Source organism: Mesoplodon bidens (genome assembly GCF_964165515.1).
Source record: "Mesoplodon bidens genome assembly, chromosome: 2".
Classification (NCBI taxonomy): Eukaryota; Metazoa; Chordata; class Mammalia; order Artiodactyla; family Ziphiidae; genus Mesoplodon; species Mesoplodon bidens.
In genome coordinates this window covers 28,947,719-28,975,191 of record NC_138177.1, presented here as the reverse complement: position 1 = coordinate 28,975,191, position 27,473 = coordinate 28,947,719, and the positions used below count along the sequence as shown (strand labels likewise).

The window sequence follows — 27,473 nt, the reverse complement described above, 5'->3', positions numbered from 1 at the left end:
ACAAAGCATTAATCTCCAAAATTTATAAGCAGCTCATGCAGCTCAATAACAAAAAAACAAACAACCCAATCCAAAAATGGGCAGAAGACCTAAATAGACATTTCTCCACAAAAGATATACAGACTGCCAACAAACACATGAAAGGATGCTCAACATCTTTACTCATTAGAGAAATGCAAATCAAAAATACAATGAGATATCATCTCACACCAGTCAGAATGGCCATCATCAAAAAATCTAGAAACCATAAATGCTGGAGAGGGTGTGGAAAAAAGGGAACACTCTTGCACTGCTGGTGGGAATGTGAATTGGTACAGCCACTATGGAGAACGGTATGGAGGTTCCTTAAAAAACTACAAATAGAACTACCATATGACCCAGCAATCCCACTACTGGGCATATACCCTGAGAAAACCATAATTCAAAAAGAGTCATGTACCAAAATGTTCATAGCAGCCCTATTTACAATAGCCCGGAGATGGAAACAACCTAAGTGTCCATCATTGGATGAACTGATAAAGAAGGTGTGGCACATATATACAATGGAATATTACTCAGCCATAAAAAGAAATGAAATTGAGCTATTTGTAATGAGGTGGATGGACCTAGAGTCTGTCATACAGAGTGAAGTCAGAAAGAGAAAGAAAAATACTGTATGCTGACACATATATACGGAATTTAAGAAAAAAATGTCATGAAGAACATAGGGTTAAGACAGGAATAAAGACACAGACCTACTTGAGAATGGACTTGAGGATATGGGGAGGGGGAAGGGTAAGCTGGGACAAAGTGAGAGAGTGGCATGGACATATATACACTACCAAACGTAAGGTAGATAGCTAGTGGGAAGCAGCCGCATAGCACAGGGAGATCAGCTCGGTGCTTTGTGACTGCCTGGAGGGGTGGGATAGGGAGGGTGGGAGGGAGACGCAAGAGGGAGGGGATATGGGGACATATGTATATGTATAACTGATTAATTTTGTTATAAAGCAGAAACTAACACACCATTGTTAAGCAATTATACTCCAATAAATATGTAAAAAAAATATGAAGATTTTCCACGGATAAACAAGAGTCAACTGATAAGATGGGCAGCTACAGTTTCCTGCACCAGAAGATCATAGGTCAAAGAGTAAGAGAAGGAGAAAGATGAGGCACATGGGCGCAGTTGTGGAGGCCCCCCGGGATAGCACTGTGGAATGCCAGCTGCCAGGTGATAGCTGTTGCCAGCTCTTGGACATTAGGCTGAAATCTAGGACTTCCATTCCCTGCTGTCTGACGAAAAGCTCTCCTGTATCCACCATCAGATTCTGCCTGGTCCTGACCTCCTTGCTAAGACACGTGCCGTCACCTGTGTCCTTGAGTCATCCTGGACTCTTCTATTCTCTTTTAGGGCTGAGTGCAGCATGTTTTTTTAAAAATCCTCATTTTTTCCCCACTTTTCTGGTTGGAAAAAAATGTGAATATAAGATAATTAAGAATGGGTGGAAAATGGGGAAGGGCGTTAGACCTGCTTGTAATCACGGGTGCCTTGTTAGGACTGATTTATGTTTGTCCAACTTGAAAATGTATTTACCAAAACAAGCCAGTCCTAATTCATAGAGCTATGAAGTTTTTCACCCTCAATCTGACTTAAACTACTAACATGATTTAAACTCTGAAATGCACACATTGCCCAAGGCAAGGATTTAAGGTGAGAGTCAAGTTTGCAGTCTTTTACAAATTATACTTTCTCACCCCCTGTCCCTTCTCTAGTTACCAGATCTTTCCCAACCTGTCTGGACCTTCTAGGGCTTGGGCATAAATCGGGAGAAATGTAGTTGGAAATGGCTTCCTTTTCTTCAAAGCATCAGGTACCCACCTCAATGGTGCATTAGAAATCCATAATAGTGCATGTGGTTTCTGTTATGCCAAGGGAAATCCTGTCTTAATTTCTCTCAACTGTCTCTCCAGTGTATGACATCGCAGCCCAAGTTGATTTAAAAAATTCTGAAGTCCTTGGGTTAAAATCAAGAAGGGATCTTCTAGGCTCTCAGATCTAGTTTATTATTCTGAGAGACACAGACAGCGTGTGCTTGTGATGTACGTATGGTGCCTTGGCATGGTCTCTGAAGAAAAGATCGTGCTATGAGATTTCTGGACTCTAAATACCACTGTCCTTTTGGGACTTTAGAACTCCTCTGAGGCTGTTCCCAGCCTGAGCCAGAATGGTCACGAGAGTCCTGGGAACAAACATAAGACACGCAGCCTTGAGGCAATAGCGATATGTTCACGGCATATTTTCCTTTCTTTTTTTCTTTTTTTCCTCTCTTTCTCTATCTTCCTTCCTCTTTCCCTTCCTCTCTCCTGTCCTTCCCTTCCTTCTTTCTTCCTTCAATACCTTTATTACTGATTGTTTAACTTTTATTTTTGAGGTTTATGGTATATTTTTCAGAGGGCTGTACAGGTGGAAAAGGTTAGTAAATGATACATATTTGTCCAACGCCTTCTTATAGTTTTCTTGTTTTTTCCAAGATGGTTATTATTTTTACTGTGTTGCTGCTTCCAGCAGTGGGGAGTAGCATTGAAGTCCATAGACAAATGGGTTACCTGCCATGATGAATAGATCTTTATGTGCCATTGAGAGTCATCTAGTCATCAAACAGGGAGACCAAGGACTCAGAAGAAAACACTCATCAAAGCTCCTTGAAACACTCATCAGAGCGAGTATACCAAGAGATATATGCACAAGCCCTGTCCTCCAAAAATTACAGGCTATGGGGCTTCCCTGGTGGCGCAGTGGTTGAGAGTCCGCCTGACAATGCAGGGGACACAGGTTCGTGCCCCGGTCCGGGAAGATCCCACATGCTGCGGAGCAGCTAGGCCCGTGAGCCATGGCCGCTGAGCCTGCGCGTCCAGAGCCTGTGCTCCACAATGGGAGAGGCCACAACAGTGAGAGGCCCGTGCATGGCAAAAAAAAAAAAAAAAATGACAGGCTAGTGGGAAAAAAAAACCCCAAAAATGAGAACCAACACTTACTGCACACTGTTTATTCATTAATTCATTTAATACACATTAATTGAGAACATGCTCTGTGCTAGGAACTCTTCCAGGTGCCAAAGATAAAGCAGAGAACAAAAGAGACAAAGCTCTGACTTACTTTGTAGTGTAAGGGACCAGGTACTCTGTATATATGACTTTATTTGATGTTCCTAAGAACTCTGTAAGCTAGATATTATTATTTCCAGGTTATACATGAGAAAATGAAACTGCAGAGAGGTTAAATTACCAGTTTATTAGGGAAAGGTCCCAGATCTCCAACTAAGTCTATTTGATTCCAAATCCTATACACTTTCTATCATCTCTCATGGCCATCAGAGGCTAATGAAATCATATGAGATATCACAGGGCAACGCAGACTGGCCTAAGTACCAGAGGAATCCAGATGAGAGAGACCTGGGAAAGCCTGGAGCAGCCCATGAGAGTTTCATGGAGGCATCTAGTCTGAAGGATAGAAAGATAGACTTAGACAAGAGAAAAGAGGGGAAACAGAGCACATTGAAGGTGCCGAGGCACATGTGTGCGTGGCCTGGTTAAGGACAAGTAGAAATGGCCTAAATGAAAAGAAAGATTCTCATAGGAAACAATTTGGAGACAGAGCTAGAGAGAGCCACAGTATACGTCCTCCAGCTCTATTATTCCTAAAAGATTTTTTATCTTTTCAAAGTTATGATTTCCTTGTCAGTGAGATAGAGGATAATCATGGACATGTTTTTAGATGACTTCAACAATGACCAGCTAATAGGAACATTGGTTAATTGCTGGACAAAGGGTTAGCCCATGATTAGATTTCTACCCTGGATATTTTTTTTAATACCCAGATTCTTCTTTGGGCTTGGTGTTCATATAACTGGATACATGAGTATTTAGCCAATAAAACTGGTTGAAGAATGTGAGAAATTTATCTAGTACATGAAGTCATTGTTTCATATTTGTCTGAAGCTCCCAGCGGACTCTGAACACCAGATTTTCGTTCCCCTCTGCTTTCCACATTGCTCTTTCCCATGAGGAGATTCTTTTGATATCAGCATGGGGTATATGGAATTCTTTGGGGGTGAAAGGTGTTCTTTCTATTATAGTAACTTTTTATTTAACTAGTTCATTTCCATGTAAAAGCTGCTATTGATGCAATAAAATAAGAAGGGGCATATCAGATTTGTTTTTAATTTTCCTCTGGTGGGGCAGAGTTGCTGAGCAAATTTGTTGAGCAGCTGGAATGGCTAAGGTCACACTAACTTTGAAAAAAGAAGGTCCTGACATCAACATAGCCAAAGATCTGAATAATTCTGGGCTGCCTCCAATTCTGAAATCCATTTCTTCAGGCTGTTCATTTCTTCCTTTCTTTCTCCCACACTGGTTTCTGGCTTTTCCCGTTTTTCTAATGAACCCAATACTATGTGGATGTTTTAATTTTGCCTGCTCTAATGCAAACAGTTCCTATGGTATAACCTTTAGGTCAATTTTATCAAGTATTATTTGCTTGGTCGGTTCAGGAAGAAAAAAATCACATTCTTCTGCCCAGATCTCATGTAATTGCATGAATTCTCTGATTTAGTTGGCTCTGCAAATCTATCCCAAGGTGCACTGACTGCAGAAATGGAAGGGAATTCATTATACATTCCCTGTTGAAATAGTGACCTGCAAATAATGATGGGGAAATCAACCTTGATCGCTGTGCTTTCCCTTTAGTCTAATTTCTTCTGAACTTTAGACTATAACTTGTTTTTCGGCTGGATAGCCCCAGGACATACTGGAGTCTGACCAAGGGGGTGCTGAGACCTGGATTTTCACACCATGAAGCTGGTAACAGTTTTGACTTCAATGCCTTGAAAAGTGGGTGATTTCAATTGCCCTGTTTCCTTTCAGGGGAAAATGCTTTCTTTGCACCTAAACAATCTTCCGGTGCTTTTGACTGACAAGCATATTGTTATGATTATGACTGGACTTCTTGACTCCTGCAGGGATAGCATTTAAAACTGCCTGAGACTGGCACAAATCAAAATATTCATCAACTTAAACTATGTCAGCTAAAATGGAAAAGCCAAAATTGTAGTGTTTTATATCATGTCAAAAGTCCATGAACACGGTGTAAGACTGCTTAACTCTTTCCCTGCCTAAAGAAAATTGTAGCATATAATAGAAGGTATCTGGATACTTTTTCAAAATTATATCTGTCATGTAAATGCCTTATATTTCTCCCCTTATAGTATCCATTGATTTTGGGGGGAGGGCTTATTGGTTCAATTAACTCTTTTTTTTGTTCCCATTCATTTTTTTTTTTAATTTATTTACTTATTTATTTTTGGCTGTGTTGGGTCTTCGTTGCTGCATGCGGGCTTTCTTTAGTTGCAGCGAGCGGGGGCTACTCTTCATTGTCATACGTGGGCTTCTCATCACAGTGGCTTCTCTTATAGCGGAGCACGGGTTCCATGTGTGCGGGCTTCAGTAGTTGTGGTGCACGGGCTTTGCTGCTCCATGGCATGTGGGATCTTCCTGCAACAGGGCTCGGACCCGTGTCCCCTGCACTGGCAGGCAGATTCTTAACCACTGCACCACCAGGGAAGTCCCCATTGATTCTTCAGTGGATGCTTTTGAATCCTGTATTCTGCAGGGCACTGTGTTTGCCCTTGTGGGGAGGAGAAACTAAGTTCTTGCCCATGGTTGCTTGTCCCATTAGAAGAGAGACATATCCCTAAATAGCTATGAAATGAGTAGTCTGGTAGGTAGGTAGAGATAAGCTGCCAAGATAGTTTTGGAAAGGTGAAGTCACTTCCACCCAGAGAACAGTAAACTAGACATCTAAAGCGCTATCTGTCCAACCTCTTTTTTTCCCAAGAATTTTCCTTTCTTCTGTTGGGCATGGGCTCTTGGCAGTCTTTGTAAAATGGGATTCTGCCCTTCCCTACAAGTGCTCTCTCAGCTATTGTTGCTTGATCATTGACCACACTGATCGATCCGTTCCATTAGAATTCATATATTAGAACAAGATTTCAGTCTCAGCACAGTAGCAGGAGGTCAAATGCAGGCCCTATATACAGAGAGGCCAGAGAGCGCCATGGTGTAAACAGAGCCAACATGAAAACAGAGAGAGCTTGGTTCTGATAGAAATTTAGGTCCTTGGTGGCTTCGTGAAGCATGTTTACTTTTCTGTCTCCAATCCTTCCCGCTCCTTCTCTCAGCACCTGCATTTCATTCAGGGAGCGGGTGGGCAAAAATGGGTTGACTTCTATTACTTACATCCCAAAGACCCCTTTCTAATGCAGAAGACTGTAAGAAAGGAGAAAGACGGGTTTGTCATTGAACAAAGAATGAGAAAGAGAATAGGAATCCTAGTGTAGCAGGATAATATTTTTATATATTAACAAATGTGTTTTTCCCCGTGATTTCCTGTTACCCTTGACCCTCCCCCACCGGGCAGCCAGACCATGAGTCATTCCTTGCCTCAAGGGAGGGTTGTCACAGCAGAACCAGAGAACAAAAGAGACAAATTCTTGGCTTTCAGAGTTTAAAAAGCTGAGCTTCAGGCTTCAGACAAAAAAAGATTTGGAAGAATATTTGATCAGCTTGAGCCAATATTTTCCTGCCCACGTAAAATAAAAATTCCCCTGGCTGGGAGACAAGAGGCCATTCTAAAGCAAAGCAAGAGGGCTAGATGCTGGTGACTCCCTGAAAGGGACTCTTGCACTCTATTCTTGCCCCCCCACCCCTACCCCAGGCTGAACCCTAGCTTAAGCCTGGTTTTTCAGGTTCTGAGAACAAGGAGACTTGTGCCTTATTTCCAGGTTGGAAGCCAAAAGATGGCAAACTTCCCAAAGATCCCCTCTACCCAGCATTGTGCCAGAGACACTGCCTGGCACACCTAGAGCAAAAGGCTATGGGTTGCCTCAGAGAATTTTCCATGGTCCTAGAGTGGCAAAGGAGTTGTGAGCCTAAAATTTTCTTTGGTCCTGAGAGGTATAGAAATGGCCAAGAGGAAGCCAGATGTGGAAGAATCCCACAGTCTGGTCCAAGAGATGTTGAAGATGTAATCCACATGAATTGAATATGAGGGACAAGTGGTACCATATACGACTTAAGAGGATGCCAGCCTGGACAGGTAACAACCAAGAACCAGACCCTAAGACAGGCAAGGGCAATTCTGGGAAAGTAGCTCAGCTTCCCTTTGGGTAGCGATCTGAATTTAACCCACAATTCTTTGCTCTCTGCACTGAATACTTCCTCAAATGAAGGCTCTGATCAGGTCGTTTAGGCATCATTTAGATATGGCACACACCTCCTTAGATGGGACAGAGTTTCTGCTAATCACCTTAAGGGAGGCTGACCTCCCTCATGGCCAACTTGTATTTCATTGCCTCATATAAAAGCAAGAGCTCCTGATTCAATCTACTGCACCATATCAATTATTTATTGCTGTGTAAAAAACCATCCCTAAAACTTAATCCCTTTAAAACAAAAATCGTTTTATTTGCTTCTGATGCTGTGTATAGAACATAAGAACTGCCCCTCTGATCCTAGTCCGAGTTGCTGACCCACAGAATGGTGAGAAAATAAAATAGTTGTTTTAAGTCACTATTTTTTTCTCAAAGTCTTATTTGTTGAGGCATGTTTATATAGAGTGAAATTCACCCTTTTTAAGTGTATAGTTTTATGTAAGCCATACCTGATTTAGATGATATTTAGATGAGACTGGACTTTAGACTTCAGATGCTGGAGTAAGTTAAGGGTTTTGGAGCTGTTGGGATGGAATTTGTTAAGACAGCATCCCAATTCTTGCTACATATATGTGTATTAGTCAGCTTGGGTTGCCATAACAAAATATGATAGGTTAGATGGCTCAAACATTAGAAATTTATTTCTCATAGTTCTGGAGGCTGCAATACCAAGATCAAGGTTCCAGCTGATTTGATTTCTCATGAGCATTCTCTTCCTGGCTTGCAGATGGCCATCTTCTTGCTGTGTCCTCATATGAGGGAGAGGGAGAGAGAGAGAGAAAGAGAGAAAGAAGGGAGAGAGGGAGAGAAAGAGAATATGAGGGCTTTCTGTTGTCTCTTATGAGGACACTAATCCTATCAGATCAGAGGCCCACCCTTAGGACCTCATTTAACCTTAGCTACCTCCTTATAAGCCCTATCTCCAAATACAGTTACACTGGAGGTTAGAGTTTCAACATACATATTTTGGGAGGACATAATTCAATCCACAGTAGAGACATTGGGTCACAGTTCCCTGACATATACAAGATAATTGAATTGACAAAAGCACCAGCAGTTCGAACTAAAAGAGACTAAAACTTTCCAAAATGAAACCTCTGGACCCTCAAGTTTCTATGGACAGGAAGCAGGCTGAGAAAGCTACTCATTTGCAAACATGGGTCATTTCTTCTGGAAAAGGGAAGAGATCTCCGAGTGTGCAGGCTAGAATTGTGAACTAGGAAGCCACTCCCAGAGAGCAGAACTAGGCTCTCATTACATTCCCTGGCCCCAGAAGAGGGAGACCTGACAACATACCTCAGGCTAGATTTCAGAATGCCTTCTGTTTGCCTCATGTTCCTCTTCTTTTTAAAAGGGAATGTCTACTGAAGCTATCCTGTTCTGTCTCACCACTGTATGTTGATATGTGGTCAGGACAGGTAACTTTTCATTTTAGTTCATAGGTCTTTAGATTAAGAGGAGCCACACTGGAGGAGTTACACCTGAGGAGCCTCACTGTGTGGCTGAACCACATTGACTCCATTTTGTCAGCTCCATCTTAGGCCCACAGTCCTACCCTCTCCCCTTTCTGCATCACTGAGCTTTAGCCTCCTCACAAGGAATGCACCCAAGCCAGATAAGTTCCCTATCAACTTTTATTCTTGCCTTCATTTAATATGAAAACTGGAAGAATGCCTTTTGCTGATGCAGATGATTAGTGATCATGAGACCCCCCAGGGGTGGAGGCAAGGAAAACCTCCTGGTTCCTGTCAGCGCAGACATACTTCTCCCTAGTAGTCAGATTCTGTTTTTAGCTTTGACCCCCTTAAATTCCCCTGTGCCCTTTTTGATGGTATAGAGGGAAGCTGTGAATGTCTCTGGATCATCATCAGCTTGATCCTGCCTGTATGTAAGTTACCATAATAAACTTCATAATTGCACTTTATGGAGTCACCTACTTCAGTTCTTGGTCTCAAACTTTCTTAGTTTGCAGGATATTGTTCAATATATCAGCCTTGCAATACTCATCCATATCTGGACTCCATGCCTGAAACCAGACTAGGAAGGGACTTTTAGGGGAGGCGGTCAGTACATTTTGCATGTGAAATGGCTGTGACTTATAGTAGCGAGGGGGAGGGTGCAGACTGTGGCTAAATTGTTTGCAAAGATGCCTACAACAGTTCCTCCCTTTTCTGTATGATTGACCCTTTTCAGAGTGCCTTTCTGTTCCTCCCATCAAGATGTAGAGTACATTTTGCCACCACTCGAATCTGGGCTAACTTTGTGGCTTGCTTTGCAGTGGAATGCAGCAGAAGTAAGGTATGTGACTGCTAAGCCTGGGTCTCAGGAAGCTTTGCAGCTTACACCCTTGCCATCTTAGAACCCCCGGACGTCCATAAATAGAAATTCATGCTACCCTCTTGAGGACAAGAGACTAAATGGAGAAGAAAGCCCAGGTGACAAGCATCGCCAATTGCCAGAATGTGAGTGGGGCTTTCTTAGATCATCTAGCTCTGGGAAGTTACCAAATTACTGCAACCACATGAGCGTTCCCCAGCAATCACAGTGAACTTCTCTGCACAGCCTAGACCAAAGTATTGACCCACAGAATCATAAGCAAATAAAAGTGGTTGCTGTTTTAAGACACTAAGTTTTGGGATGGCTTACTATGAATCTACAAATAACTGGTATATGTGGCCTGAATGGCAGACTTGGTTTCTTTTCAGGTTGGAGTAATTTTCCTCAAATGAGGATTATTCCAGCATGAGCAATAAAGGCTTCAGGGACTCTTTCTCAGCTCATGCAGTAGGGTATGATTTCAGGATTTCCTCAAGTCCTCTCCAGGCAGTAGCACTATTCTCACACCTGCTCTCTGATGCTTGAAATTCCTTTAGCTGGGGGTTAAGATTTCCACTACACAAATTAAAATACATTACTTTAAAATATTCCATTACATTAAAATGCAGACACCCTTGGGAAAAGTAACCTACTGACTTAAAGTTTCCCCAAGATGTAAGTAACCATTGTCTTGGTCTGTCTGGGCTGCTATAATAGAAACTTGAAGGACACTTGGTCCTGTCCAAAATGTCCATAAGAGACACTTGGTCTATAAGACATTTGGTCCATGCCAAAAGGTCCTTGATATTTGGTCCCATCCAAAACCATTTGGCATGGACCAAATATGCTCACAGAAGTTTTGGACAGGACCAAATGTCTGAAAAATTAACAGAATAGCATAGACTGGGTGACTCATAAACGAGTCACTTGAGAAATTTATTTCTCAAGTTCTGGAGGCTGGGAAGTCCAAGATCAAGGTGTTGGCCGATTCTGGGTCTAGTGAGGACCTGCTTCCTGTTTCAGAGATGACTGTCTTCTTGCCATGCCCACACATGGTGGAAGGGGTCAGGAAGTTGTCTGCAGTCTCTTATAAGGGCACAAATACCATTCGTGAGGGCTCTACCCTCATCACCTAATCACTTCCAAAAGGCCTTGCCTCCTGATGCCATCACATTGGGGGTTATGGCTCAACATATGAATTTTGGAGGGACACAAGCATTCAGTCTCTAGCAACTGTATTCAGATCTTTTCTCAAGAACAGATTTTGAGAGTGAGAGCACTGGTCACAAGAGGGCCTAGACTATCTAAGATAAATTGTTTGCATAGCATTTTGTCCAGAGTACAGCCTGAGACAAAATTCACTGGTATAGGGAGACATTAAAGTCCACAAAAAATCTTGTCCTCTGACTTTGGTTCAGATTTTTAACTATCTTCCAAAGTGATAAAGAATCATAGAAACATGGAGAGACATCTGGCCGTAAGATATCTACCTCTGTCTGCTGGGCTTTTCAGGGCATCCGTCAGAGTCTGGAAATTGTTTACCCCACTTTACGGCTACTGGGTATCGCACTTCTCATCCTAGTGAAAGGCTCACCTCCACCATACTGTGGGGTTCAGTTAGTCACTAGCTCTAGAGTTTTCCCTGTTTTCCACCAGCAACATAGCAGTAGGGAAAGGAAAGCTGACTAGAAAGCTGGAAACGTTTCTGGACCTATGTGACACTGGGGCCATGTCTACTCGTAGTTTCTGAGGGAAATGCATATGAGATAAATGAGCCAAGATAATAAAAATAACTCAGTGTGGTTGCTTCAGTTATTTTTCAGTTATAAAAGCCAGGTCTGAGCAACTGTATAGTTCTACCAGACTGCAGTTCCGTATATACGGCTATGAACTTTCAAGTCTGTTTGTGTCTTAATTACTTGGTTTTTGCTTGGCTAAGAAAATCTGAAATGGACAATTCTGGGTTTTAAACTAGGTGAACGCTCTGGTGTAAATACAGAGCTTCAGGATGCAGGGTACAACTAATGGTTACATGTAATGTACATATGGCAGTGTAACCCTACAACTGAAATAAGAGTTCGTGAAATGACTCTTCTAACTCCCATTATTCATTTGCTTCTTCTTTTCCCTCTAAGAGCACGATACTATACATTGCAAGGTTATTATTTCACTCCTCATATGAACCTTTGGCCTAGTGACTTATCCCTTGAGGCATGCTATAATCACTGAGAAATGTGCTCTCTGTCATGTCTTATTGCTTAATTATGGCTCTATTTTAGATGCCTAGAGTCATTTGGCTTGAAAAGACCTCTCTTATGTGTGATCTTTGAACATGCATCCACACTATCATCCTTGAGTTCACACCAGTGTGTTCCATTTCCATCTTGTTCTGGCTTGGGCAACAATTGTTCAGCAACACCTTGAATTACTGTAATGAGATATTATATTTATGCTCTTCTCCACATAAGACACTATCAACCCTTTGTCAGAAAGGTATGTGCTTAAAGTTCATTTTACCAAGCTTGATTTTTTTTTTTAACTGATAAATCCCAGTGGGCCCCCGGTTTTAAATCATGTCATGCAAAAACTTCCTTTCACTCTTGTTCTGGTGACTACAGTTTTTTAGCTCAAAATCTGGACATGTTGTCTAGCAGAGTTTTGTTGTTGTTTTTTTAGTTGTGTATGTGTTGCTCCTCAGTGCTAAAGGCAAACTGAAATATGGCAGGTCCTAAATACATTCAGAGATCGCAGAACAACTGTATAGACTCTCTAAAATTAGAACTGTTCTAAAAATTTGGGACTTCTGGAGAATGCATCACCGGCCACTTATTTTGCTTCCCATTAATAATACATTATGTTCTTTTATCAGCATTTGTTTTATGCATGTAAATCTTAGTCCTTCAAGCAGACTACAAGCTTCTTAAGGACAAAAGGCAGACTGTATACCTCTTATATAGCTCTGCATATATGTAGTTACACACAGCTGTTTTTTTGATCAACTGTGTGAAGAGATGATGTTGTATTTTCAAGACAACTGTTTGGGATTAGGAGCTTGCCAAAGTAGCCTGACATTAAGGTAAAGGCAGACTGGAGAATCGTGTCCTGCTTCATCCCTCCAGAGAGCAGTTCAAGTCTGGCCTGGGATAGATCTATGTCGAGAAGGGGTATAATTACCCTGGTACAGAGTGGCCCCAGGTCTTGTCTGGCAGACTGAGTTATATCTATCAAGGACTTTTAAAATGCTGACTTAGCTCTTAGAAATACAAAACCCAAAACATCATTTATAAAGGTCACTGGGAATGGCCTGGGTCAGAATAACTTGAGTTCATTTTGTGCCAATGCCTCAGAAGAGGAAGCTGCTGAATACTTAAGGCTCCTTGAGAATACTATGTTGCCAAATCCAAACAAAGAATGAGAGAGGTTTATAGCTGACCTTTTACTCTATAATTCAAATGCCAATCTAGCAATGAAATATGTTCTAGGAATTCCAATCAGAGATTTCTATCAGCTGACTTGGAAACCAGCTGTGCTCTCAGTGAGTACAAAGATTTACCACCTGCAATTGCTATAATTCTGTAGAATTATGCAGAGGTGAAAAACTTGAGAAAAACTTTTTATTTTAAATGTATTGAGAACCATGCTATAGGAAATTTTGCTTCTCTGAAACCTATAAAAATGGCTCTAATTTAAAGAAAGTAGTAGGGTCTCAAGTTATAACTCAAATTCTGGAATTCATGTTTACCCTTCAAAGTATGCCTTTTTAAGATAATGAGTGAAAATTACTACAATTTGGTAAACCCTATCTTTTAAATAGAACAAGTGAGATAACAAAGCAGTTAACTCCTAAATTACATATCACGTCATTAAGAGCCTTGATAACATTACCCTCTAACTATCTGAGAAGAGGGAGGAAGAGGAGTTAAACACCAGAGGGGAACAGTTCTACGAAGCATCCCAGTAAACTCATGGCAGTAACTTTGAACCAGTAATTTCGTTCATAACATTTCATGAATTGTTCATAAAATAACAATTATTGGGGCTTCCCTGGTGGTTAAGAATCCGCCTGCCAATGCAGGGAACACGGGTTGGAGCTCTGGTCCGGGAAGATACCACATGCCGCGGAGCAACTAAGCCCGTGTGCCACAACTACTGAGTCTGCGCTCTAGAGCCCACATGCTGCAACTACTGAAGCCCACGCACCTAGAACCCGTGCTCTGCAACAAGAGAAGCCACCGCAATGAGAAGCATGCCCACCGCAACGAAGATCAGCCCCTGCTCGCCGCAACTAGAAGAAAGCCCGTGTGCAGCAACAAAGACCCAAAGAAGCCAAAAAGAAATAAAATAAAACATTAAAAAAAATAATTATTGTGGATTTCTGAATCCATATATCAAAAGTCTTTCAAGTGTATTTTATGATTTTAAAAGACATCAGGGCTATCCTGGAAAAACCAGTGCATATGGTCCTCATACCAATGAGCCCCCATTCTCACTCATTTGCTCTGTTCCTCTCACACATGGGAGACAGCTGCCTTGTACAAAACGGATGTAATATAACTTTGTCACTTATATCATCACCTGAGCACTTGGATACCACCCTGGGAAAGCCAAGTAAGGTAAGTTTTTCAAAATAATGGTTTCAGTGGACCTTTTACAGACATTTGAAATCATTTCACATGTACAAACACAAACCCTGAATGAGTTATAAAGCAAAATTTTCAAGTGGAAAAATGCAGTGTACTTCATGGCCTAATATATGTACGAGATATATTGAGTTTAGAACTGCAACTTTACTAGCACTTTAACATGAGCCAGTTGGCCAACATGCCATAAGTGAAATCTCTGGCTCTCAAATTCCTCAACTGTAAAATAAGATGATTAAATCGAATCATCTCTGAGGTCCCATCCAATTCATTTATTTCATGGTTCTCATTTCTCCTTGTAACTTATAAGTACTTAAAGTATAGACTGAGAATTAGATTGTACCTACCTGCATTTAGCCGATATTACAGAAGCTGAATTGATGGATTTTCCCTAAAAGAGGCTCATATAAAGGAGGTAAGTGTATCTACCGCATGGAGATACAGGATACATTACTGCCACATAGTGCTTAAGAATACACACTAAACTGCTTAAAACTTTGAAAGGCGACATTATAAATGCATTAGAATCGTTTATTCCTTAGAAAAATAAGAGTGTATTGGACAATGAAGCTTTCCGTTTTTACGTATGTAATTCATAAATAAAAAAACAACTATCTATATAAAAGCCTCTGCTTAGAGAAGTCAGTAATGGAAAGCTATAAATTCAACTCAGATTACATAATATAAAAATACAAAGTTCATCTGCATTACTAGAAGGTAATACCCTCAAACAAACTCATTTAAAAATACTATGTCCCCAACTTTTCAGAAGTTATTATGGATACAATGTTACATTTGCCCTTATCTTCTTTTATAATAGTTCTTTAAGACTTAAAATGTAGTATTTGTACTTTTGGAATTTCTGATAAACAGATCATAATTTAATGTGATATTCATAGATTCTGTGACGAAACTACAATATTTATTTACACATTCACATATAGCACAATGTAGTGGTCAACTATTAGTGACAGTAATTAACAAACTATTGAAGTAATAAGAAAACCATCATTTTAACAATTTAAATGTTTTATGACATGATAATTTATATCCAACATATAAAACACATCTTAGGGTAACTTTAAGAAAATATATCAACTTTTTTAGATAATCCGAAGTAGCAGTAAGATTTTTTATATTATTTTCAGCCTGCAGAAGGGTAAATTTAATCAATGTGCCAATTAAAGAAGAAAATATATTAATAGTGAAATTATTTATATACCATGGTATGTGTATATCTATCTCTCTGCGTGTGTGTGTGCATGCGCTTGTGTGTATCAACTAACCAAAACTCAGGTTGTAAACTAAAGCCATTTAAAAGGCAAATTGAAAACAAAAGTGATGCTGGTTTAAGTTTTCTGGTTCTTTTCATAAACTACAACTTCCAAGTTGTGTTTTACAACTCTAGTGAGATCCAAAAAGATAATTCAACCTACTACTTTTGTTGGTTGTTCCTCATTCTTTCTTTTTCACATGTTAGTTAGCTTTTATGTCTCTTTACTGATTACATAAAATAGTACTCTCATTCTCAACATTTCTCCCAGGAGAAGTTAAATGAGTTCAATTAGGTACTGAGTTCATTATTCACTATACTTTTCAGTATTCTCTGGTCTAAAAACACTATTAACCGTGTAGTTTTTCTTCCATCCTTTTAAATCACTTGTTTTCACCCAGTAGGAAGCGTACAATGAAGGAACTGGATCAAAATCAAGGTGAACTATGCCCCCATATAAAAATGTATCATCACAGATTTTCTAGAATGTTCAAACGTTATACTAAAACTAATGGATTTAAAAATTAACACTGCTTTGAAGAGGCATTTATCAGAGGTCATGGCATGATCTACAACAGAAAGTTTAGTTTACTGAATGTTAGTTGTAAAGAACAAACACTGGCACCTCATGTGGTCAGAGCAGCTGAAATGTCTTTTACAGTAGTTTCAACTTCTTGATTTGGCTGGTCTGGATCAAGAAGGGCAATGCTACTGGAGCTTTCACACTGTTCATCTACCTTTGGGGAAGCAGCCTGGTCTTGATGCTTTTTGTTCTCTTCAGCAAACCCTAAGGTCATACTCGCCCCAGAAGGCTGAAATGGCCTCTCTAAATGAACCACTTGTTTCCCTACTTCTGCTTCTTGTTCACACAGCAGTCCCTCCACCTCCACCTCGAGCTCCAAAGTCTCCTCATCAGCGTGCACATCTAGTTGTTGCATCAACTCCTCCAACTTCTTGGCCTTGCGGAGCTCGTTTTGCTGTATGATCGTACAAAGGTGTTCAGTGAGCTGCTCTTTAAGCTCAGTCTTGCGCTGTAGATCTAGCTTTGCTGTAACATACTCTGCTTCAGCCCTGTCAAACCGCTTCCTGCAGGGACAGGTACAAAGACTGGTCCATTAGTTTTCCACTGAAGAAGACAGTCAAAGGAGGGCGTAGAAATAATAATTAAACTCCAAAATCGGGAAATACATATATATAGTGAAAATATGGCTATTAAATACTTTACGAACACTCATCTACACGTTAGACAAAGTAGGCTACTGCTGCTGAAACTTCCACAACATGCACATTTGGACTCTCCTAACCTAAAAACGTTCTTCGGCACCCATTTCCTCTTTCCAAGGCTGTGCTTGAATGAAAGCAGGTTGAGAGGTTAATTCAGTGGTGTGCTAGATCCAGTGGGGGAGAGCCCTAATTTGTAGCGTTTATCAATTTCTGTAGTAAACGTACTATTACTATGGCCAATTTCAAGCTATCAATGTGACATCACTGAATACAGAATTGGGAAGAGATACACAAAATCTCTCTCATGAACCAGGGCAAGCCAGCTCCAGCACACAACTGGTTAAATTTATGAGAGATAAAATAATAAGAGATGGAGAAAGTAGAAAACCTATATCTTTTGATTAATGGAGTAGAAAAGGAAGAAAAAGTTTGGTGGAGAAGGACATGGACAGTGGTTCAGAAATGACAGAGCACAGCCAGCCCAATGATACTGGGTGAGAGTAAGAAGTAAACACCAAGTAGAAAAGAAAACTTCAGGATAGGTTTAAGCAGGGTTTCTCAACCTCAGCATTACTGACAACTTGGGCCATGTAATTTTTGTTGTGGGGAGCTGTCCTGTACATTGCAGGATGTGTAGAGCATCACTGGCTTTCTCTCCTTAGTTGTCAGTAGCACCCACTGGTTGTGAGAACCAAAAATGTCTCCAGACATTACCAAATGTCTCCTAAGGGGCAAAACTGCCCCCAGTTGAGAAGCCCCAGGTTAAGTTGTTTTCACCCTCTCCACTCTGTAACAGACTACTGTTAGACTTTTATTAAGATAAGTTTATTACTTTTACATATATAGAAACTCCATAGGTAGGTAGTGCCAGACTTTTTTGAAGTAGGGTAATTCTACTTGGGGAAGTCACTTTGCAATCTTCCTTTTTCTTTTTTTCTTCTTTTTTGCCTTTTCCATATAATGCGTTGCTTTTCTTTTTGCCCAGAAAACAGGATGGTACCTACCAACTAATTATTCTATTTAGTTACCACTAACAGTTGTGAAGGCCATGATGCCTTACCTGTTATGACTGCCTTACCTTACTCAACATAATAAATAATTTCTAATACTAGAGTTATAGCAAAAAAGAAACAGGTATATCTCCTTATGCAAGATTCTCTGTCTTGGAGGGAAATATAGTGAAAAAATAAAAGGCCTTGCTTTTAGAGAAGCCAGGGTTCAAAACCTGCCTTTGCCATTTACTATGTGTGTACCTCCTTTGTTGAAGGCTTTTTCTGGATGTAATGAGCAGATATTCAGTCATACTCACTCAGGTAAAAAATGGGTTTTATTGTGGGATACAAGAGGCAATCTCACAGGCATGTCATCAGAATCAAAGGCTATTGCTCATGCTAATGCTGAGAAACTACAGTTTCTCTCATTTAGGCTTTCCTATCGTATTCACAGCCCAATATGGCCACCAGCTGTGCCTTGACATCAAATTCACTCCACTCAATCCCTCAGTGCTCCAATCCCAAAATTCCAGAGGGAGGGCCTGGGTTGGCTTGGCTTGATTCGTATCAGTTTAAACAGAACTCTTAGTGCCAGGCCATGCCATGCACCCCAGTTTAGTCTATGGATTAAATGTTCTGGAGTTCCCATCCTTGTTCTTATCAGGTATGTCCCAGGCTCAGCATCATGAATACAAAACACAGCCAGGTTCCTGTGGAAGAGGCTGGAGAAAAGGCATGCAGTGACTGAAAATTCCAGTATGGTGACCAGGGATGGTTTCTTGAACTAAGTCTTGGTTTATCTGTAGAATGATGATGATAATAACACCTCATAGGAGTGTTAATTAAGCATTAAATAGAATAAACAGGGCAAGTGTCTAGCCCAGTGCCTGGTAGGCATTCAAGAAACAGAACTTCTTCAGAATGCCAGAATAAAAAAGCACTGTTAGTATACCACTAAACATGCATCTAAAATTAAAATTATGTATAATTTAAGGACTTGGTGTTTATATTTGAAAACTTATTTATATTATGTTCATTTCTCATATTTCATTTTTTTTACTGTCATCTAGTAAATATAAGAATGAGAACTAGATGTTCTTCAATTACCCCTATGTTAAAAGAATTGTTGTAAAGGAGCTGTGTTGGGTATCTGGATCCCTTATTTCCATACTTTATAACATATCCTGTTTATGAATGTTCTTTCATCAAGCTTAAGAGCTCTGACAGGGCTTCCCTGGTGGTGCAGTGGTTGGGGGTCCGCCTGCTGGTGCAGGGGACGCAGGTTCGTGCCCCGGTCCAGGAGGATCCCACGTGCCGTGGAGTGGCTGGGCCTGTGGGCCGTGGCCGCTGAGCCTGCGTGTTTGGAGCCTGTGCTCCGCAACGGGAGAGGCCACAACGGTGAGAGGCCTGCGTACCACAAAAAAAAAAAAAAGAGCTCTGACAACATTCTCTATTGGTATACATATCTTGTCTCTCCCCCCAGCTCAAACCTCCCTTCTCTGCAAGTCTGTGGTCTCCCTCAGCCAAAGTCAGTTAGTAAAGATTTACTGACTGGGCTCATGAATGCTGAACTGAAATTTTTTTTTTTTTTTTTTTTTTTGTTTATTATTTTTGGCTGCGTTGGGTCTTCGTTGCTGCACGCGGGCTTTCTCCAGTTGCAGGGAGAGGGGGCTACTCTTCATTGTGGTGCGCGGGCTTCTCATTGCAGTGGCTTCTCTTGTTGTGGAACACGGGCTCTAGGCGTGCGGGCTTCAGCAGCTGTGGCTCACAGGCTCAGTAGTTGTGGCTCGCGGGCTCTAGAGTGCAGGCTCAGTAGCTGTGGCGCACGGGCTTAGTTGCTCACGGCATGTGGGATCTTCCCGGACCAGGGCTCAAACCCGTGTCCCCTGCACTGGCAGTTAGATTCCTAACCACTGTGCAACCAGGGAAGCCCCGAAGCTCATGTTCTTGATGTCTCATCGCAGAAAGAATTCAGTGAGAGACAAAGTGATAGGTAAGAAGTGGATTTATTTAGAGAGAAACACACTCCACAGCGTGTGGGCCATCTCAGAAGGTGAGAAAGGCCTGAACTGAAATTAAAATTTGCAAATAGGTCCCTAGGTTTCCAATGATCTTTCACCCTGGATAAATCACTGAAGATTCTGCATTTTGTTTATTTATTTAAAGTCCTTCTGGCCAGAAACAAGCATATATATATATATATATATATATATATATATATATATTTTTACAGAGTGATTTATGTTCAAAATATTGATTAGTTTTACAAACTGCTCTATGAGTCTGGGGGTCAGGGGGATAATACCAAATCAGAGTAGGAAGACATACTTTGGAACAGAATAATAAGAGCATTATACACAACACAGTAAGACAAATTGAACTGGAAATGTAATTATAGAATTGTTTTATTATTTTAAAGGAATGTTGAATGATTTAATGAATCTTATTTAAAGGATTCTAGAAACTGTCTCTTGGTTTTGGTTCCCCGAAATTTTTAGAAACACCATTAACCCTTGGCATGTCATTAGGTTCCACTGAAATACTTAGTTCTTCAGTTTTTTTCCTGAGCAGTTCTATTTGTAAGGATCAACATATCATAATTTTTATCCTTTCTTAGAAGTATTCCAGAGAACAAAGAGAAAATTTACTTATATTTTGAAAAACAGACTTTAATTATATTTTGCAATTACTATATGGATCCACTTTTATAAACCTAAGATACATTATGGGATTGCTGAAATATATTTTTTCCTATATCTTGAAACATTTTGCCATTTCATCACCCTAGGAATTATTTACTCATTACTCATCAATTATTCACATTTATGCTAAAAAAATTAAAATAATAAGAAAACAGAGAATGACGGAATGACCTAAAAGGATGATACTATAATGAAATAAATCATCATCGCTTAGTTTCCTCACTGTTTTGCCAAAGTATTACATCACCTTTAAATAAGGTATAAAAGAAGACTGGATATACCACACTTGTAATCTGCTCTTAGCTTTCACTGTTCTGATGAGAAGTATTACTTTTCATTTTCTACCCAGAATGACAAAGAAAATTGACAGATGAAGACATTTTGCAGTTATTAGACAAATCAAAAGATGCATGTTGTGGAGGCTAAAAAATGACATCCCCCCCAAAGATACTCATTTCTTAATCCCAAGAACCTGTGAACATTTCCTTAAATGGCAAAAGATGTGACTAAGTTAAAGATTTTGAGAGGAGTCTATTCTGGACTATCCAGCTGGGCAATCACACGTATCCTTTTAAGAAAAAGGCAGAGGAACTTTTGAGAAAACAGGAGGAATCAATGAGACTACGGACACCCACACTGAGTAGTGTGGCCACAAGCCAAGGAATGTCTTCATCCACCAGAAGAAGCTGGAAGAGGCAAGGAATGTATTCTTCCCTAGAGTCTCTGAAGGAATAACAACCCCACTGACACCTTGATTTCAGACTTCTGGTTTCCAAAAGCATAAGAGAATAAATTTTTGTTGTTTTGAGCTACCCAGTTTTTGGTAATTTGTTATGGCAGCCCTAGCAAATCAATATAAATGCAGAGACAGGCTAGATTCTAGATGGTAAAACTGACCATGTAAGTGAAATCTCAGAGTATGAGTCTTCAGAAAAACACATCCTAGATGAATTTTCTCAAACTCAAGAATCAATGAGTGAAAAATATATTTCTGAGGATAAAAAGGAAATACGTTATTCTCCCAGAGTTAATAATTTCAAGAGGAAGAATTTTATCATACAATAATTTACAAGTACCTGGACCATCCTGTGTGGCTGCAAGGATATAATGATATTCTTTTAGCTTTTTGTAATGTTTGCAGTCAAACATTACTTGATACAAAATTTTTTAACAAAGGTGTTTTCCACAATCCTTTATTCTTACTTCTTTAAATTATTCATAAAATGACTTAAAACATTTATGTATATATGTTTACACGTGTATGTGTGCATGTGCGTATGGGACCATCTATTAAACATCGATGGCAAATGGTGATCATTGTTTTTCCTGGTATACTGAGGGTTAAAGAAATGTTCTACAGGCAGCTACTCTAGTTTTACAAGCTGCCTGCGCAGCACATGGCAGCACTGTAATCACAGCTGTGAACAGCAGCAGTGACAACTCTCTCCGCTGGGACACTCCAAGTGCCATCTCCTCACAGGTGGATACCCTGATACTGCTCTACAGAAACCAATTTTAGGACGAATTCTGGCCTAGTCGTATACAAGAACATTTTGTGGACACAGCACCATGCCAGCCACTACAGAACTACAATGTTTTTATTAAAAAAAAAAAAAAATCAAGGAAATCTCCCACAGAACCACAGAAACTGACTGCCCTGGGGATTACCTTCCAGTAGAAATCTAGACCTTAACACTATATCACCAATCTATAATTTCGTAATAACCACAGATGTAAATTTAGAAAATATTGTCTTAATCTTATGCATGAACAAGATACAACCCTGGTTCTAATCTAAATTGTCAGTGGCTTCTCTTTGACTTAACTCAAGAGCTTATGTTTTTAAAAATAACCTCACACATACGATAAGGATATTCACATATATCTATGTCAATACTAGTATCATGATAAACTGTCATCTTTAGCTTAAGAGATGTAAAAATTTACCATATAAAATCTTTTTACTATATAAAAATGTACTAAAATGTCATTAAAAATATTCATATACTATGGGATGTCTTCTCTTTTAACCAGAATCCCACCTTCTTTGTGGTTCTCTGAAGGCTAAAACTATGACATTTCTTATATAATTTTCAATGTACAAAGGCATCCTCTTCAGCCTCCCCTAGGACAAAATTAAAACACGATCAGGGCTTCCCTGGTGGCGCAGTGGTTGAGAGTCCGCCTGCCGATGCAGGGGACACAGGTTTGTGCCCTGGTGCGGGAGGATCCTGCATGCCGCGGAGCGGCTGGGCCGTGGGCCATGGCTGCTTAGCCTGCGCGTCCGGAGCCTGTGCTCCTCAACGCGAGAGGCCACAACAGTGAGAGGCCGGCGTACCACAAAAAACAAACAAACAAAAAAACACGATCAAATGATTTTTCTGTGGAGATATCCAGAATAATCGGAATTCATTTAAGGAGCTACAAAGGCATAAAAATGTTCCTCTGGCAAAATTAAGTTACAGAGAATAAAATGTGCTAAAAATCTAGGCTTAGTTTAATCTTAATAAAATCTTGGTTACCTTCTTAATGACCTTATTAATAGAAATGGAACCACCAGTTATCAGCTACTGATGGCATTAATTTACACAGTTAATTAATAAAAGCAACCCATTAGGTCTAAGAGCATATGGTCAAACAACAATTACAAAAATCACAAGGACACCACAAACCTCTTTCTTAAACAATAAACAGTGAATTAAAAACCACAATCAAGCATTTCCACTTTATTAAATTGTTATATAAACATTCTGATTCTGTGGTTTACCCTGGACTAATGCGGCACTCTGATTGATTTCTAGTGTTACAGAGAAAGATGCAAAACCGAGTCATTAACACAGCAGTCCCTTGTGAAAAAGGACAAACCAGGATGATTAAAGCAACATTGAAAGGACTGATAACCCTGAAATTGGGCTTAATTTTTTGCTTTTGTCTGTTTGCAAAGCTCATGTAATTTTTTACATGTGTTAGTTTGTTTTGAGAATATGCAATGATGATTTTTTCTCTTTAAAAAAATGTCAATCATTGAAACCAAGGAAACACATGATAGCAAACCATTTTATATAGAGTATAATTGAAAAAAAAGAAAAAACTTCAAGCTTTCAAGACAGAGTGGTATTTTCTTTCAAATACTCAAAGGTTTTAAAAAATAAACTAAATCTCCTTCCTTTGATGAAAACTGAAATGAGAAATAGGCTAGTCGCTATACCATCTCACAGAATCAAAATTTTTAAAAGAAAGAGCATAGACTTGGTGTTAGAATAATACATAGAGTTCTGGGGCAAGTCATTTAGACATTTAAAGAGTCTCAAATATTAAACAGCTGATGGTTTAGCAGGAAAGACTAAAATGTAAATAAATAATGCAAGAAATGCTCTAACAGGGATATAAACAAGGTTAATGGGTAGGGCAGAGTTAAGGAAGACTTCAAAAAGGAGATACTTGATTTAGTATAAAACTGGAATAAATACAGTGCCTAATAGGGTCATTATGAGGCTTAATGATGATATATATAAATGCCCTGGCCTAGCCAGCAATAAACGTTAACTAAATTAAACTCCTTGTTGAGAGTTCCATTCCCCCAACTTACCAAGCATATGAATAGTCAAGGCTGGCCTGATCAATCCGGTTCCTGAGGATTCCAATGTCAGCTGACACCATGTCATCTAAAGCCTGTAACTCCTTCTGGATTCTCTTTAGTTTCATGGTTTCTGCCTGAGTTCTTTTAGATCTATAAAATGAAGAATATGAGTGGAAAATTAAAAACATTTTAAAATCATGTATCCATACACAATATAAGTGAAAAAAGCAAGCTACTGTATACCCAATATGATTATAATATGTAATTTTTAAGAATTAAAAAAAAAAAGAAAAATTGAGATAAAACAAATGCTAGTAACATTTTGGTATATCTCTAAAACTGCATTTGCACTTTTCCTCCTTACTAGTCCAAATTATATATTAGTATATACTTTTTTATACACAAGAAAAAAAGTAATAAAAAAAAACCAATAGAGAGTTCACTCATAGGCCTATATTCATTCCATAAGGATGAGAATAAGCACTAAAAGGATGTATCTGTATAGAGAACTGGATATGCTGGAATACTGAACACAGCTTTCCAAATTCCAGCCTTAAACTCTTCTTGCTAAGCCTACTTTCATTTGTCTGATACTTAGTGGACGCCAAGAACAGATGCCTACATTAAACACCATTCCTTTGTAAGTCTGAGAACATCTACTTGGTTTTATTTTTTTAATAATTTTATTGGGGTATAGTTGATTTACAATGTTGTGTTACTTTCAGATGTACAGCAAAGTAAATCAGTAGTGAATCAGTTATACATATACATATATTCACTCTTTTTTAGATTCTTTTCCCATATAGGCCATTACAGAGTATTGAGTAGACTTCCCTGTGCTATACCGTAGGTTCTTATTAGTTATCTATTTTATATATAGTAGCGGGTATATGTCAATCGGTTTTAATTTTCTTAAGATTCATTTCCCCAAACTTCTTTGATTCCTCTTCTTTAGGAAAACTATATGTCCTCAAAATTCTTCTTTCTGGGGCTCAAAACCAAACACTCTTTTTGTTCTTTTGTTTAGAAGCAACCTCAGCCTTCTCTCCAATCCCAAGTACATCATCTACTTAAGAAACAGAATAAACAAATACAAAAGCCAACCTTTAATCACAATTCCACTCATTTCAAAATTTCATACACATTCTCACAGGAGAATAAAACTACCAATAAAACCACTATACTGCAATACATTCTCCTGATTTCTACTCCATTATGCATTTACCCTTATTTTCTGCCTACAAAAGTTAACCACGTGATCTTTTTACTTCAAGTGATTCACTATCCATTTAGTAATAATCTAATCAGGTTATATTTCCTTACACTTCTGTCTACAGTAATACTTTCTGTCTTAAATCAAAAGCACATAGAGAAGAGTAAGTGCTGAGCCTGTAAATCTTTTTGTAAAATCCCGAGTAAACAGCCTCCCCAACCTCTTCCAAACTGAAGACTACTAAAATGCTTTTCAATAATCATTTTTCAATAATCACATTGTTTTTCTTCTTTTTTTTTTTTTTTAAATTTATTATTTATTTATTTATTTATTTATGGCTGTGTTGGGTCTTCGTTTCTGTGCGAGGGCTTTCTCTAGTTGCGGCGAGCGGGGGCCACTCTTCATCGCGGTGCGCAGGCCTCTCACTGTCGCGGCCTCTCCTGTTGCGGAGCGCAGGCTCCAGATGCGCAGGCTCAGTAGTTGTGGCGCACGGGCTTAGTTGCTCCGCGGCATGTGGGATCTTCCCAGACCAGGGCTCGAACCCGTGTCCCCTCCATTGGCAGGCAGATTCTTAACCACTGCGCCACCAGGGAAGCCCCTGTTTTTCTTCTTGAAACATAAGTTCAGTAAGTTGAGTATTTCCTATGCTTCATGAAAGATCAAGGTGTACCAGTAAGAAAAAAAAATCATTATTTTCAAATACATACATCCCTTTGGCAGATAAAATCCTGAATTACTCTTATACCCACGTGCCTTTCTCTCCATCCCTATTCCTTCCTCTCCCCCTGACACATACACCAGCTTTAATGAGTAATAGTTGTGCCAGACTTTTCTGGAGATCTAAAAAGAAAATGCCTCTGAATACTTGTTTGCATTTAGTTCTCACTATTCTCAATCATTGCTTTACTGACTGAGCTTGGTTTCCTAAGGCCACAGCACACTAGAAACTACAAAAAGGGAAGAGTGGGTGAGGGATGGGAAAAGTGGCTCAAATAGGAATGTTGTTGTTCAAGGCTTGTACAATGCAGTAAAGGAAAAGAGATCGCTGACAAGCTCACTCTGGAAGGTGAGAGAAAAACTGAATTGTATACAGTATGGGACAATGCTCATAATGGTGACCCACAGTCAAGGATAAAAAGTTAAATTATATCATGTATCTTTTATCAGTGGGGGCAGGATACATCATTTAAGAAAAATGGCCATAGGAAATACAATTAGGATTTGTGGGTGTATAAGTCACTTATGTGGAATAATCTTATTCCTCTACATGTCAGATGATAAAGGCCTATGTGAAAATTAAAACCTGCATTTGTTGCTGATTTACTTATGTTGATAGCTATTTACTGCTCCCTTATGAACGTGTAGATGGTCAAAACTAAAAACACTGATGATGATCCTTAAGTTTTAATTGCCCCTGTATTCATAAATACATTATAATCTATGCTTAAAAAGCCCTCCTTAATAAATTAAGACTGTAATTCCAGTATCATTTGTAAAGCATAATTTGTTTAGTAGGTCTTAAAAGTAATGGTTGTAGAGGAAACGCCATTTATTAGAACAGACATAGGAAAATAAATATAAAACATGACAAAACTAATTACAGATTACAAACAAGCTCTCCTGGTTCAGGTGCCTCACCTTTCTGCAATAGCTTTAGCCAAAAGAGCTTTCTTACGTTTATTTTTCTCTTCCATTAGCCGCTGTTCTTGTTGGAGGACTTCCCAACGAGATTTTTCTTGCCTAGGGAGCAAAAGTATAAAAATGAGTTTCTGAAACCCCGTTCCACATCTTACCAGTCTCAGTTCCTAAGTATAAAATTTAATCAAAAGTCCTCTTAAAAGGAACCCGTCTGTAGCTCATTATTTTGTTCTAATAGGAACAAAGACTATGATTTGAAGTAAAGAAGGCTTATATAAATTGGTCCTTTGAAATCCATTATACATATACAATCTAGGAACCCAAACTGGAAGCCAGAGTACTATGGCATTTTTTAGGAGTACAAAGAAACTTGTTTAAGTTAATCATGCGTTATATGCAAAATAGAAAGCAAAATAAGTTGTTCTGTAACTAATTTCATATCTTTTATAGTTTTCTATAATACACATCTTCCCCATGTAATAAGCCTTAGCACAATAACCAATGTTTATTTCATACATTCTCTTACAATTTGCTCACTTCTTTCTAGCTCTTAAACACTTTAAACAGAGTGAAACACTATGAACTAAGACTTGAATGTTGGGCTAAAGAAAAACTCCAAAGATCTGCAAACATGAATTGTCTTCC

General features: G+C 39.3%; 1 protein-coding gene across 2 annotated transcripts in view; it reads right to left on the bottom strand.

Annotated features, from left to right (window-relative positions):
* Positions 1-27,473, bottom strand: part of GORAB (golgin, RAB6 interacting) — a 78,278-nt gene that overhangs the window by 38,745 nt on the left and 12,060 nt on the right. The window contains exons 3-5 of one of the 2 annotated variants that reach the window (XM_081225697.1): positions 26,829-26,930; positions 23,987-24,127; positions 14,559-16,565 (exon numbers count right to left, since the gene is read on the bottom strand). In XM_081225697.1, the coding sequence (XP_081081823.1) occupies positions 16,106-16,565; positions 23,987-24,127; positions 26,829-26,930 (703 nt within the window). In that variant the 3' untranslated portion in view covers positions 14,559-16,105. Of the gene's footprint in view, positions 1-14,558; positions 16,566-23,986; positions 24,128-26,828; positions 26,931-27,473 lie in introns of those variants that run through there. The other variant, XM_081225698.1, reaches the window with a different exon arrangement.